We start from the raw sequence: 13,603 nt of genomic DNA on the forward strand, positions 1-13,603 counted from the left end.
CGAAAAGCCCGGTAAACAAAAGCAAACTAAAAAAATATATATCCTTGTTTAGTTTTTTTTTTTTTGTCCTCTTCAGTGTAACTAGCAACCTCTTCCCTTCCTACAGATGTACCACCATATTGTACTATGTATGTCTTGTGTCTCTTGTCAGATACCTAATGGAACTCTGAATGTCTCTTCCACATATTTTTTTTACCTTGTAATATTGCTGTTTACATCTGATTATAATCATTATCTGTATGGGGCTTTCCCCCCTGGGCCACCGCTGAAAACGGTCTGTCACTCAGTCAGACATACCCAGTTAACAAATGTCAAAATAAATAAAAAATAAATAAACATAATAGTGGTCTAGTGAGAAAGAAAAAAAGAGAACTAAGAAATTTATGTACTACTGTAGAAAAAGCTACTGTGTACTTAAGAATTTTCTCTCTTATATGATGTGTGAAGTAGTAAACATACCTGGGTTCTTCAAAATAAAAAACAAAAAAAAAAACAAAAAGAGAGATGAATGTTAGTAATACAACATAAACAGGCTTAGATTTCATCAAAATAATAACACAAGCTATGGGTGCAACACAATGAAAAGAAAGTTCAGTCCATTTCCCATATTCACAGTCTCAGCAGAAAATCAGTGCTTAAGGTAACAGTCTTTCCTAATTACCGTCTTTAGAACCAATCACAAACAGAAAATTATTTTATGTGAAGCAGTCTCTTTCCTGAACTAGAAACTCTCATGTATGGGTTCAGAAAACTAAACAGTATTATTCCAACACAAAATAAAAATTCTCTCACGTGAAGGTGATAAAACAACAGGTTACTAAAATCCATCCAGTACTACACAGGTAACCTAAGTCCGTAGCTACCACAGCCCTCCATGATAAAATGCAAATAAATATTCCACAGGACATCCAGCTCACAAATCACAAGCAAAAGTAGTCATTTTCTGCTTCAAACAGTTCCACAAACAAGTGCTCCAAACTCCTGTGGACTTTTCAGGACTTTTGCCATGTTGAATTTGCCTACATCTTAAATAGGAGCTGATTTACTCTCAGCTACATTCTCACTTGGAATTCAGGTATGGTGGCATAAACGGGCCACAGTAAAAAGTACAGTAAAACTGGCTTTCCAAATGCTTTTATGCCATAGAGGTACTCCTTGTCTGTCCCAAGTACCTGCCGTTTGACCTTAATTTGCTGTCGCTTATGACAAAGCACCCTGCTATTGCCTGTGGTGGCGTACCTGCTAAGCAGTTTACCTAGTTTAGCCACCACACCATGCTTCACATAGTTAATAGTCTAATGACCTGAACTGTTTGAAATGAAAGATACTCACAGGTGCATATGATTTTATACGAAGTTATGTTCCTTTCTGATAGAGTTGTAGGTTCATATGTTCATATGTTCGTATGTTCATAGAAGGTTAGTAGTCTAATGACCCTAGAGCCCTTACAACCTAAGCCATATTTATCCTGAGTTGCTCCAATTGTCGGTTGTTAGGTGAGTGAAGTTTACAGAGATAAGGGTCTATGGTAGTTAATACCAACTTTTTCTGTCTAGCGGTCACCCATCCATGGATTTAGGTTGTGTTTGAAGAGGGTCAGGAAGGGGCTCTGTTTCACATGAATTAGAAGATTGATCCAGAGAAGTGGCAGTCTCTGGGAGATGTATCTTTCTCTCCAGCATGACCTGTTCATGCCAGAGGCTAGGTTAAGATCCCTAGAGTGAGTGACCCTCGTGCAGTTTGATTTACGAATGTGCTGCATTTCCATCAGGGCCAGGTCAGACACTGCCCTATAAGCCAGGGACAGGTCACCCTTTTGCAACCTGTAGGAGACAAAATACAATGACAGGACTTTCAGTCTTTCTGTGTAAGACTTGTTTTGTGTACCGTGTAATTTCTCGATGGGAAACCTCTGTGGTCTCTCCAGTTGTTGCAGGTGTCTGATGGGGTACATACAAAAGGGAGCATTGTACTCAATTATTGGTCTGATGAGGCTAAGTATAATGGAATTATAACATCTGTAGATCTAGATGCAATGCATTTACTTATAAGATGCGTCACACAGAAGGATTTCCTTACTACTGTGGATACGTGATGGTCAAAATTCATATTGCTATCAAACTGAGTACCCAGATCGTGTAGATCATGTACCGCTGGGTCTGCCCTTACAGGACTGTTGTCTATAAAGTAATTAGCTTTCCCAAAGGGAATAATAATGCATTTTTTTTATTTAGCTTTAAGCTGTGGCTTTGGCACCAATCATTTGTCTGCAAAAACCCTGCCTGCTGTATATTAACATCACTGGTGGACTCAATGATTGCTCCCAATTTGCAATTGTCAATGTGCTTGGTCAGCCACAGACCATCCAAGTTTGCCTGGATGTCTGAAAAATAAATTCCAAAAAGTAAGGGGCCCAGCACAGAACCCTGTGGTATGCCACTGGTGACTGGTCTTTTGCCACAGGTGAAGTTGCCCACTTTGACAGTATTTGTCCTGTGATTGAGCAAGTTGACTACCCATCTGGTAACATAGGGATTAATTCCCAAATGGGTGAGTTTCTCTATAATACCTGAGTGGGGGATTGTATCAAATGCCTTGGCTAGGTCAAGATAGGTGGCATGCACTGTCTTTCCCTCTTCCAGTACCTTGTTGACTTTCTCAAAGAAGTCAACGATGTTTAACAGGCATGATCTACCTTTAACAAATCCGAACTGGGTTGTTTGAGAGTTTGGAGATTACCTATGTCCTTCTTAATAAGGTCCATAATGATTCTTTCCATTGCCTTGCAGATGAGGCTAGTCAAGCTTATGGGCCAATAATTCCCAGATTTGGTTGATGGTCCTTCTTTGTGCAGAGGAATTACTGTTGCTGTCCTCCATTCTGCTGGAACATAGGCGGTTTGCAGGCTGTGTTTAAAAGGGTTCCAAGTGGGTCTGCTAGGTCATGTTTTAAGTAATTTAAAAAGCAACACAGGATGTTGTCTGGTTCTGTTGATGCTGTGCTTTTGGTCTTGGATAGCGCTGAGATGACTTGGTCTCTTGAGATAATAGGATGAACAATGGTGGCATGTATACTTTGGGAGATGACTAGAGAGGACTGGGAGTGACGTTTGCTCCAAATGTCAGCTAGCAGGCTGGCTCTTTACTGTGCCTTATCTTTTTACAAATAGCCCTGCTTTACTTTTGATACGTCCTAAAGTATCTTTAACAACTTCCTAAACTACCACTATCTCAAGCAGAAAGGTCCAAAGTTTAACATTTCATCCAAGTGACAGCATGTCAGATGTACAGCTTCCCTCATCTTAATACTGCATTATCAGTGTTGAACCATAAGTCAAAGCACTTGGCATGGGAACTGAACCAACAGCTCTTCTGTTTCTCCATATAGTATAGGCTAGTGTGCAGCTTGATAAACTATTGACGTTGCAACTGCAATTCTGCCACTCAGTACATAGGTAAGGTATATGAGAACATCCAAAGAAAGCAAATTTTGGAAAAAAAGTTTAGCCAGAGGCTTTCATTGAAAACATAGTCTAGCAAATGTACTTTAAAGTTACCTTGACAGGGAATGCTGTCAATTTAGTTCTTAACTTATGAAATTTTACTAGATGTGGCTTGAAATGTGAGTACATGGAGTCCATACTACTAAAAACAATATGTTTAATGCAAGCAGAGTATGAGTATAGGTAAACACAGCACATACTTTCTTGAAATTGTATGCTTTAATGCAGTCTTAACATCTAACTAAACAAGTAACCCCTTATATTTTATAGTTTGCTCCTCAACTTTTTTGTCACAGTGAAACAGATGGGTCATTTGATATGAAATATTTTCATAAGTGGGTGAAATATTTGCATAACTGGGCGTGACTTATTATGCTACAAATTGTATTATTCATACAAATATACTAATTTACGTGCAGGCAATAAATGTAATATGAATTTTTGTCACTATTGCAGAAACAAATTTTTTCTCCTTTGTTTTAGGTGAACAGCTCAGATATATCCATCCATACTGCTATTACTGTTCTTTACCTGAGACATATCCAGCAAGTCTACAGTGTGCTGCCTCCGCAGGGTGCTATCCTAACTATCCGCCATGGCAAAGACAGGTCTCCTTGATGACTGTGGGACAAAACAAGTTTGTCAGTTTTGCAAAGTATTCCAGATTTGGAGATGGTGAGCCGGATTCTGTACCTAAACAATAATTCTGCAGGTCTAAGATTTTATTTAAATGTTCGAAAACTAGAACTGGAGTTAAAAATCATTTGTCAGTGATGAATACTAACTTAGAGTAGGGATTAATTCTAGATGTAATAGAACATACAATGTGTGTCTACACCTGTAAACAAAGACTGGTTAAAGACCATGTATACCCGTGGGATTGGTCAGTGTGTAGAGATTGCAGTAATAATTTAAATTGTCCACTTTTATGTTTTATGATTAACCTTCATGAAGTAAGGGATCACAGATCTGTTCCTCTGGTAATGAAAATAATTTTGCATAATGAATGCAAATATTTTTATAAGCAAATGTACATTTTTCAGGATCAGAAAATGTCACCTACCACAGTAACACAGTCACAAGTGAAACTGAGAAATAAGCATAGTTAAGACACTGAGTTCATTAGAATAAACAGTATTGTACAGCTGGCAATTTGAAGCACCTTTCCCACAACTTGAACATAGTTATTTTATAATGAACCAAAGCATGTGGTAACTACTATATTCATGAAAATTGTTATTATATTACATGGGAGTTGATAATGAGTGTTGACAAAGCTACAGAATGCTTAAATTAAATGTAGCACAGCAATATTACTATTTTACAATTCATTCACTATAGAACTTCAACATATTTTTTTATGTTATTTAATAAATGTATTTTAAACATCTGTTAACCAGGTGTGACCTTGGACCACATCATGGTCAAGTGATTTGCTCAGTATCACACAAGAAGCAAATGTAAGTGAAAGGAATCAAACCCTGTACCCTTGACTACAGGAAGCAACTCATAACCCTTATCCCCTACACTAACTGACAAATAGAAAAAAAAGCACCACAGATGTTTGCACATGCCCTAGAATATGATTTTGCAAAACAAGAACACAATGTCTGTATGAGGTAAAATGTATTTATATGATTCAGAAAAAAAATTACATCATAAATAAGAAGTGCTAGGAAAGAATTATTACATTATATTATGGCTAATAGGAAAATAACCAAATATAAGACCACAATCATCGATTTAATTGCTGCATCATAGCTTTGGAAATTAAAAAAAAAAATTCCATAAAAGTTAGTGCAATATTTTTATGACTTTGCATCATAAATACTGTTGCTAAAATAATTTCCTTAAAACTAGGGTTACTAGTTTTTTAGAAGGAAAAAGTGGGACATTATTTATAGAAATGTGAGATTTTACTGAATAGATTATAGGGACAACCAGTGTGCAAAGATATGAACTTCACTTTTTTTCCAAAATAAAATCCCACTCTTATAGAATTTGATTCGATTATAGTATTTCATATAATATTAAAGTGTTTCAGATACAAAATAATTTATTTAAGCAACGACTAGAAGAAACCTTAAAATATTTTGCCCTAAATTCTCAGGGCATTTGCTACTTTTTGTGTTTTTTGCAAGATGTAATCACCCAAAAAGGGGCTGTCCTACTTAAAGAAGGACAGGTAGTGGCACTATCTCAAATAATATCACATCTATATATTTTGAATTTGCCTAAATCAATGAGATAAGACTGTAGGTAAGCAAAGAAAGATAAATGATAACAAAGTAATACAATTCTGCAACAAAATAACAATAACTTTAGTACTGTGCTTCACTGAAAACACAGAAATTAATCCCACTGACAAACCAAGATTTTAATTTTGTGAAATAAACAATCTAAAAATGTCTCTGTGTATACATCTTTACTTACATATCCCCACTCATTTAACCACTTAATTTAGACTGTAGAGCAAGACAAACGGCCTAAACTATGAAGTCAGTTCCAAAGCAGAACACAATCTTACAATGACGCAGTGATTATACATGTTAATGAACACTTTAGCATAAACACTTGCATTACCATCACAAATATTACTGCCTGATTCTTGCACCTCACAACTTCAAGGAGTTACATGTATCTGTCAATACACACCCACAATAGGAAATGTCTCTAGATGCTATATCAAGGTTTACATTGTAAGAAATCTGGCTTGGGATTATTGTAATACAGATTTCATGTGTGGTAGACTTCTGTGAAGCTGAAAGACTTGCATTTGCTATCACTATCCCTAGAATCAATTCATTTTATTTGAAAATAAAATCAGAAGCCTTATAACTTTAATATCAAATTGATTATTTTAAAAATAGAACCAAATTATTCTTTTGGAGCTGGAAAATACATTTCAAGCATTGGTTTAAAAGTGTGTAATTTTATAATGACATCCAATATTACAGAACATCAAAAACATGAAGTGTATGCATGTATGCATGTATGCCTGTGTCTATAGATAGATAGATATGGGTATAAGTTGCTTTGTCTGCTAATTATACATATATTATTTATTATTATATATACCAACTCTGAGATTGCACTACAACATAGATACAACACATTATCTGATCCCTACTGTACTGTGCTGCGATCTCTCACATGAACAAAGCCAGCATGTTAGAGCAGCTGTTTTTCAGTTCACTGTGCTGGCTTCTTTTTGTGTTCGACAAGTTGTCATTCGGCAACTTGTCTGTCACTCATATACAGATAAAGAATTAAAACTTCCTCATAGAAATAATTTAACAAAGGCATCTTAAGATCCAATCACAGGTGAGAACATAAAGAAGTTTGTCCTTCTTCTTCTTCTTTCGGCGTTTTACCAGTTAGGGGTCACCACAGCGGATCACCTGTCTGCTCATGATAGGCAGTGGAGTTTTATGGTGGCGAGTTGCCAGCCCAACTTTCCACAAAAGGCACACACACGCATGCACTCACGCCTTTGGGCAATTTAGAGTGTCCAATTCACCTATAGCAAGTTCATCCTATCATATAATAAACAATATACAGGAAGTTGTGTTGACCACATGACAGCAAGATTTCATATACATAGAGATCAATAAAGTATTCAAGAAGAGACTCAGGGGTATGCTTTTAAGACAACTGATTATGAAAAATGTGGGAGAAATTGAGAGCTAAACCCCTCAAAGAGGGAAAGTGTTGTCACAAAACAAAATGTGGCAAGCATCCTTAAAGGAGTATGCGTGTGTGTGCGTGCGTGCGTGCGTGCGTGCATGTGTGTGTGTGTGTGTGTGTGTGTGTGTGTGTGTGTGTATGTGGTGCTGTTACAAAAGAAACTTTTCCACTGAGGTCAGTAAATTAGTATATTCAAAAAGGATCTGAAAAAAGGAAAAATAATAATGATGTTACAAAGGGTGGAGTGGAAATGATGCATATTGCAGTCCAAAAGGCAGATGGCAAAGCCATTAAAGGTGCCAAACTGCCCAGTGTAAAAATTAATAGATGACTTTAAGGAGGTTTAAGCAGGTGCATCAGCAAAAACATGAAATCTAACCATAGCATTGCCTTGGTTTAAACAAAAGTCAACACACAGACAAGGCTGAAAACACATCAGAAATATCTCAGCAACAAGTGCTGCTGGGAAATAATGCGAGTATGAGCTGGACTGTTAAAATGGTCCAGGAAAAAAGTTAAAAAACCATGTACTGGAGTTAAAATTCTCAAGTGCACCTTCACCAGACACAGAAAATAAACGACCAAAACTGCAGGAGAAGAGTGAATCTCATACACCGGTCTTATTGCTTAAACTTCTTATTTGCATGGGGTGTTGAGCCCTCCACACCCCCAAACCTATATATACTAACTCCAAGATTACCATATCTTGGAGAAAAGGGAATATTCTGAGAAATGACCATCTCAGACTTGTTTTTTCAGCCATTCATTCTCTGTGTTTTGGGACTTTCACTAGCTGGTTCAAACATTTCAAATGTTTATCCGATCAAGCACTATTTATTATTATTAGGTTCAAATAGTGAACCAGGTACTACAGGAGGCAATCAAAGGAGATCGGAGTGAACAGCTAATGTTGGTTCCCTTATCCCTGGGGGAGGACAGTAGTATTATTTGCTGCAAAACTAAAACCTCCTGGTGAAACAACACTGAGGGCAGACTATGATTGCTTAGAACTGGCCATGTCACACATGCATGGTATCTCAATGCAAAAGTATGCAGAAGCATGCAAGTGCACCAGTGAGAAAGTATAGTAAGGCTGAGAACATCATTCACAAGGGACCAGTTAGTCTAATAAGCTAAAAACAAAGGTTCCTCCCACAAATCGTGGCCTACTGGCACTTGACTCTCACCCCTCTAACATTGACAATAAGATAACATTACCAAATGATAATCACCTCTAGGATGAGGAGACCACACCCATAGAATGATGTTAGATGTAATGTCCAGATGGCTAGAAGAAGAAAAAATGGATAAACTGATAAATAAACAAATAATAATAATAATAATAATATTAATAATAATAATGAATTACTGGAATATGGTCACCATTGCTGTACTTATTTAGAGAATGGAACTTGAAATGACCTCATAAATTACATGCCAATAAGCCTGGGGTCCATGTAAAAAGCTATTGGAAGTGATGTTTGGACGTATTCTGAAACCAAGATAAATGTGTGCTTGACTGATGTGATTTAACTTGACTTTAGTAGAACTTTTGATTTTGTGCCCGTCATGTTGCCAATGAGGAAAGATAAAGGTTAGAGTAGGAGGAACTCTTAATGGGGCTGGGGCTTTCAGTACTTTCACTCCACGTCAGTTAATGACTTTTAGATAAAGTTAACCTGCTCACAAGTACTAACAATGTGGTGGCAATAGTTATCAAAGAGCTCAGAAGTCATTAGCAAGTCTTAGCCTGGTGGAGTGAGCCAGGATGTTTCATTTAGATTTAATGTAAAAAGTATAACTTTGTGCACTTAAGACAAAAATACACAAGAAAGGTTTCTGTCATTGTGAGGATAACTTCAGTCAGCAAAAGAAGAAGAAAAGGGTTTAGACATGAATGTCATGTCACTGATTAATAATTCTAGCTTATATGACTACTTGCTTGTTACTGTATAACCCTAAAATACAAGGTTATAACTGGCACTGAGACTAAATATAATCATACATGTTTTGCATGCATAAGCTGTGCAGTTCTGGAAACTGTAGCGGAAGACAAAGACATTAGGTTTTTGAAAGGTCGCAGTAGATAGCTACCAGAATGGTCCTTGGTATGAAAGGGTTGGATATTTGGCAGTAGAAGGCAGGACCCAGAAATGTATTTTTGAGAAGCAAGATGTGACAAAAAAGGCATGATCTGAATCTCAGGGGTGGAAGATTGTTAAGAGCATGTTCACATGGAAAAATTCACTGAAATTAAGAGGCATTTAATTATAAAAAAAGAGTTATAGATGTATGAACTGCCCTACATCAGGACATAGTTAAATTGATCACAGTAGAAGGGTTCAAGAATGGCTGAGACAGATGGCAGGCATGTAGTAAGGGTATTGTGGTAAATAAGTAACTGTTTACTATGTGCATATTAGGTGAACCAGATATACACAAAGTGACCTATATTTGATGCAAGGCCATACTTTTTGTAAGTTAGAATTCTGTATTTAGTTTGCTGTGCACGAGATAGTAGTTCATTATTTTAGCATTTCAGCAAGTGTTACATAACCCTATATAACCCATATCCCTCTTTTAGTATTTTTAATATTAAGGATGCCAAGGATAAGGTAACCATAGCGTACTATGTATGACACTACAAAGCCATTGGTATTATATCCAAACAAAAGCGCAGACCTCAAGTGTACTATAGAACGGTACACTTTTGGCACAAATCTTTCTCGGAAGTATCTTTGTAAGGTACATGAATCACTTATTTAGTTTTTATTAAAAGCAGAACAAGGCTATTATTCTGTTTATCATAAAGAATTACTGAATCCTCAACTAATTTATGACTGGCCATTTGCTTATTCTCCCATTGTTATACTCAGACACACGGACAGATCATTCCTGTCACACCCAACTGTTTGGACATTAGCTGGCACATACTATGAAATGTTCATAGATTCTTACTAAGCAGGTGACCTGGGTGACCATGTATATAGTCTAGACACATAACCCACAGACAGTGAATGGATTAGCCACCCTGTTTAGTTAGGGCCATACGGCTTACCCCAGGTGTAAATTTGTGGCTACCTATGTAATTGTCAAGGCAGGACTTGAATGAGGTCAGTATGCTACACTGTTTGACATGAAAGGGGAGCTTGTTTCACAGATAGAGGATTATTTGAATGAGGAACCTATCTCTCTAAAAGTCTTGTTTATATTGCAATGAAGGCTGAGGGCTTTGTTTTTTAGGTTCATAGGTTCATCAGTGGTTACTAGGCTATCAACCCAAGATCCATTTTAAGTCTAGCCAAGCTTACCCCAAATTTACCAAAATATTGCTGACGTGTCAATACCCCAAGGAATTTTATTGTTACAATATAGGCTTGTGGCTTGTACATATTAAGCAGTCACAGGCTGCCCTATCCATTATGGACATAGGTATCAAATTGGGGTAAATTTGCAATTTCCCATCCATTTGTCTAAGTTACATTTGAATAGGATTATGCATGAGCTTTGCTTCAGATAGATAAGAAGTTTGTTCCTGAGAAGGGTAACCTTTAAGACACATAATTGTACCTCAAACATGTCCTGTTTATGTCACAGATGAGGTTTAGGTTCTTAGTATGGGCATTTCTGATGTTATTTGTTTTGCAGATGTGCAATAAATCCAATAGTGTGGAATCACAGGATGCCTTGTAGGCTAGGCATAGATCACCACATAGCAATCTATAGAAGACCAAGTACAGGGATGGACTGGGTTCTGGAATGGTCCTTAATGGACTTGGTATTTACTCTGTGTATTATTTTTGTGAGTAACTTCTGTGGTCTCTCAAGTGCCTGGACAGCATATGCCTGAGGGTGCTTTCTACTCAATGATTGCTCTAATGTGAGCTGACTACAGTGGAACAATGATCTCCATGAATCTGGATGCCATACCCTTATGTACAAGTTGTGCAATGTAGAATGATTTTCTCAACACAGTAGACACGTGTTGGTCAAATGTCAGTTTACTACCAACATGCATCCCCTGATCCCTGACCACTGGCTCTACTTTTAGGGATGTGTTATCAATGTGGTAATTTCCTGGGGTGGTCTTCTTTACAGAGTACTACTATGCATTTTTTCACATTGAGTTTAAGTCCACATATCTGACACCAGTTCTTTGTCTGTGTCAGGCCTTCTTGAAGAGTATCTGTCAATTTAGGAGATTCAATGACCATGTAGTCATCTGCAGACTTCATCAGCCTGAGGCCCTTAACATTTGCCTTGATTTCAAAATAGATGCCGAAAAGGAGAGGCCCAGCACAGAGTCCCTGTTGGATTCCACTAGTGACTGGCCTCTTTATGAAGGTGGATTCATCTATCCTGTTTGTGTCTTATCAGTGAGTCAGTTGGCTATCTATTGGGTGGCTTGTGTGTTTATGCCTAATTTTGTAAGTTTATCTACAATGCCTAAATTTGGTATTGTGTTGAATGCCTGGCCCATGCCAAGATCAACAGTGTCCATAGCTTGAAGAAGTCCACCAGGTAAATAGGCATGAATGGCCTTTGACCAAACCAAGCTGGGTAGGGCCCAGTGTCTGTAGGTTTCCTATGTCATTATTTAACAGATCCATGATAATTCTTTCCATGTCCTTGCATAAGAGACTAGCCAGAGTCATGGGTCTGTAGTTCCCAGGGTCCATTAAAGGCCCTCCTTTTTTGTAGAGGGATAACCATTGCAGTCCTCCATTCATTTGCCACAAAGCCTGTCTGGAGGCTACGGTTAAATAGAGATTCTAGTGTGCTTGACAGGCGATGTCATCTTTGGAAGAAGAGTTTTCAGTATTATCAGTACTCCTGAGGTGGAATAGATCTAATAGAACTGGACCTTTCATAGCCCAGAAGGTGTGGCGGAGATCACCATGTAAGAGCCAATATGACGCAGAGGAATGAGAGAGGGATTTTATTCTCTTTTGGGAGCTAAAAGAAATTAGTCATATGATATTTTTTAAAATAGAAAACAAAGTCTTTCTAGGTGGGTAAGGTATTTGGAGTGGTTTACTATTAAAACGCGACACTCAGAAGATTGAGTCTGCAAATCACCACAACCTTCCCTCGAAAGTCAGCCTGCCTAATACTCACATGCATGAAAATAACACCGAATGCCAAAACTGAAAATAACACCGAATGCCAAAACTCCCTAACACTCCAGTCCCAGAACTAGTGCTAACATGGGTCTGGAAAGGGGGCAAGTTCCGACAGTTTCACTGTCGACATGCAGAATTCGTTCTGTTGGATCCAACCTTCCAAGTGGTGACTTTTTAATGGTAAACTATTTGGAGTGCTACATTCTAAATTTTGCACTATACTCTATGACAGGGCTGATGAGGGCATTATGGCATTCTTAGACATAGAGGATTAATTGGGCAATACAGAAGGATTTTCTAACTATAACTCATACGTGATGATTTATGTAGTAATCCATAGAAGACACTGATTTTCCAAAGGTAGTTAACCTTTACTTTTTGTTATTAAGCTTAAGGCCATGATCAGTACATTAAGTGTTAGATCTGGCAAGTCCTTCTTGGAGGATATGTGTATCTGTGGAAGAGTCATCAGCAGTAATCAGCAGACTTGGTTAACAACAGACCTTTTTGAATTTGTTTCTGCACTGGAAAAGTAGATGCAGAAGTAGAGGAGACCCAGGACAGGAATGTGAGGGGCACCTGTAGCAACATGCCTTTTACATGAGAAGGAACTCCCAACTCTTATTATGCTGTGCATTTTATCAGAGACCCAATTGTCAACCAAATGGGTGACATGGGGTTTATGTCTAGACTAGTGAGTTTGTCAATAATGCCAGCATGGGGGGTCATATCAAAGGCTTTAGGAAGGTCCATGTAAGTAGTATGGCCAGAATGGCATTTAACAGTGGCATCTGTTACATTTTAATGGAAATTAACCAGATTTAGGAGGAAGAAACATCTTTTCACTAAACCAAATTAATTAGAGTCAGGGTTTAGTAGGTCACCAGTTTTATTGTTTATGAGGCTGACCAAGATATGTTCTATGATTTTACAGATATGATTGGTAAAGCTAATATGGCCTTAGGTGCCAGTGTCTCTGGTGCAGCCACCCTTGTGGAATGGCTCCACAATGGTCATTCTCCAGAGGTGAGGAAAAAGCCCTGTGTTAAGGTTTAGGAGGAGTTCAGCAGTGTTGTACTTGAATTAAGCAATGTTGTATCTGTACTTGATTAGGAGACAGACTAATATAGTGTCTGGGGCCATGGAACTATTGTTTTAGGTTTTGGATAGAGCTTCTAGTATCTGGTTCACATTGCTTCTGTTGAAAGGTGAGTTTAATGCTTCAGAGAATGTAACACGGGGATAAGAGGGTGAGAGGTTCTCATTCAGGTGCATATAACACACCATAGCT

The 13,603-nt window shown here is 37.8% G+C and overlaps 1 protein-coding gene across 1 annotated transcript in view; it reads left to right on the top strand.

Annotated features, from left to right (window-relative positions):
• Positions 1-13,603, top strand: part of LOC122808045 (deoxyribonuclease-2-alpha-like) — a 182,422-nt gene that overhangs the window by 161,065 nt on the left and 7,754 nt on the right. Inside the window, exon 6 of the mRNA XM_044079033.1 lies at positions 3,986-4,177. Coding sequence (XP_043934968.1) covers positions 3,986-4,177 — 192 coding nt within the window. The remainder of the gene's footprint in view (positions 1-3,985; positions 4,178-13,603) is intronic.

This window comes from Protopterus annectens, chromosome 8.part0 (genome assembly GCF_019279795.1).
Source record: "Protopterus annectens isolate FY-2018-M chromosome 8.part0, PAN1.0, whole genome shotgun sequence".
NCBI classification, from domain to species: domain Eukaryota; kingdom Metazoa; phylum Chordata; order Ceratodontiformes; family Protopteridae; genus Protopterus; species Protopterus annectens.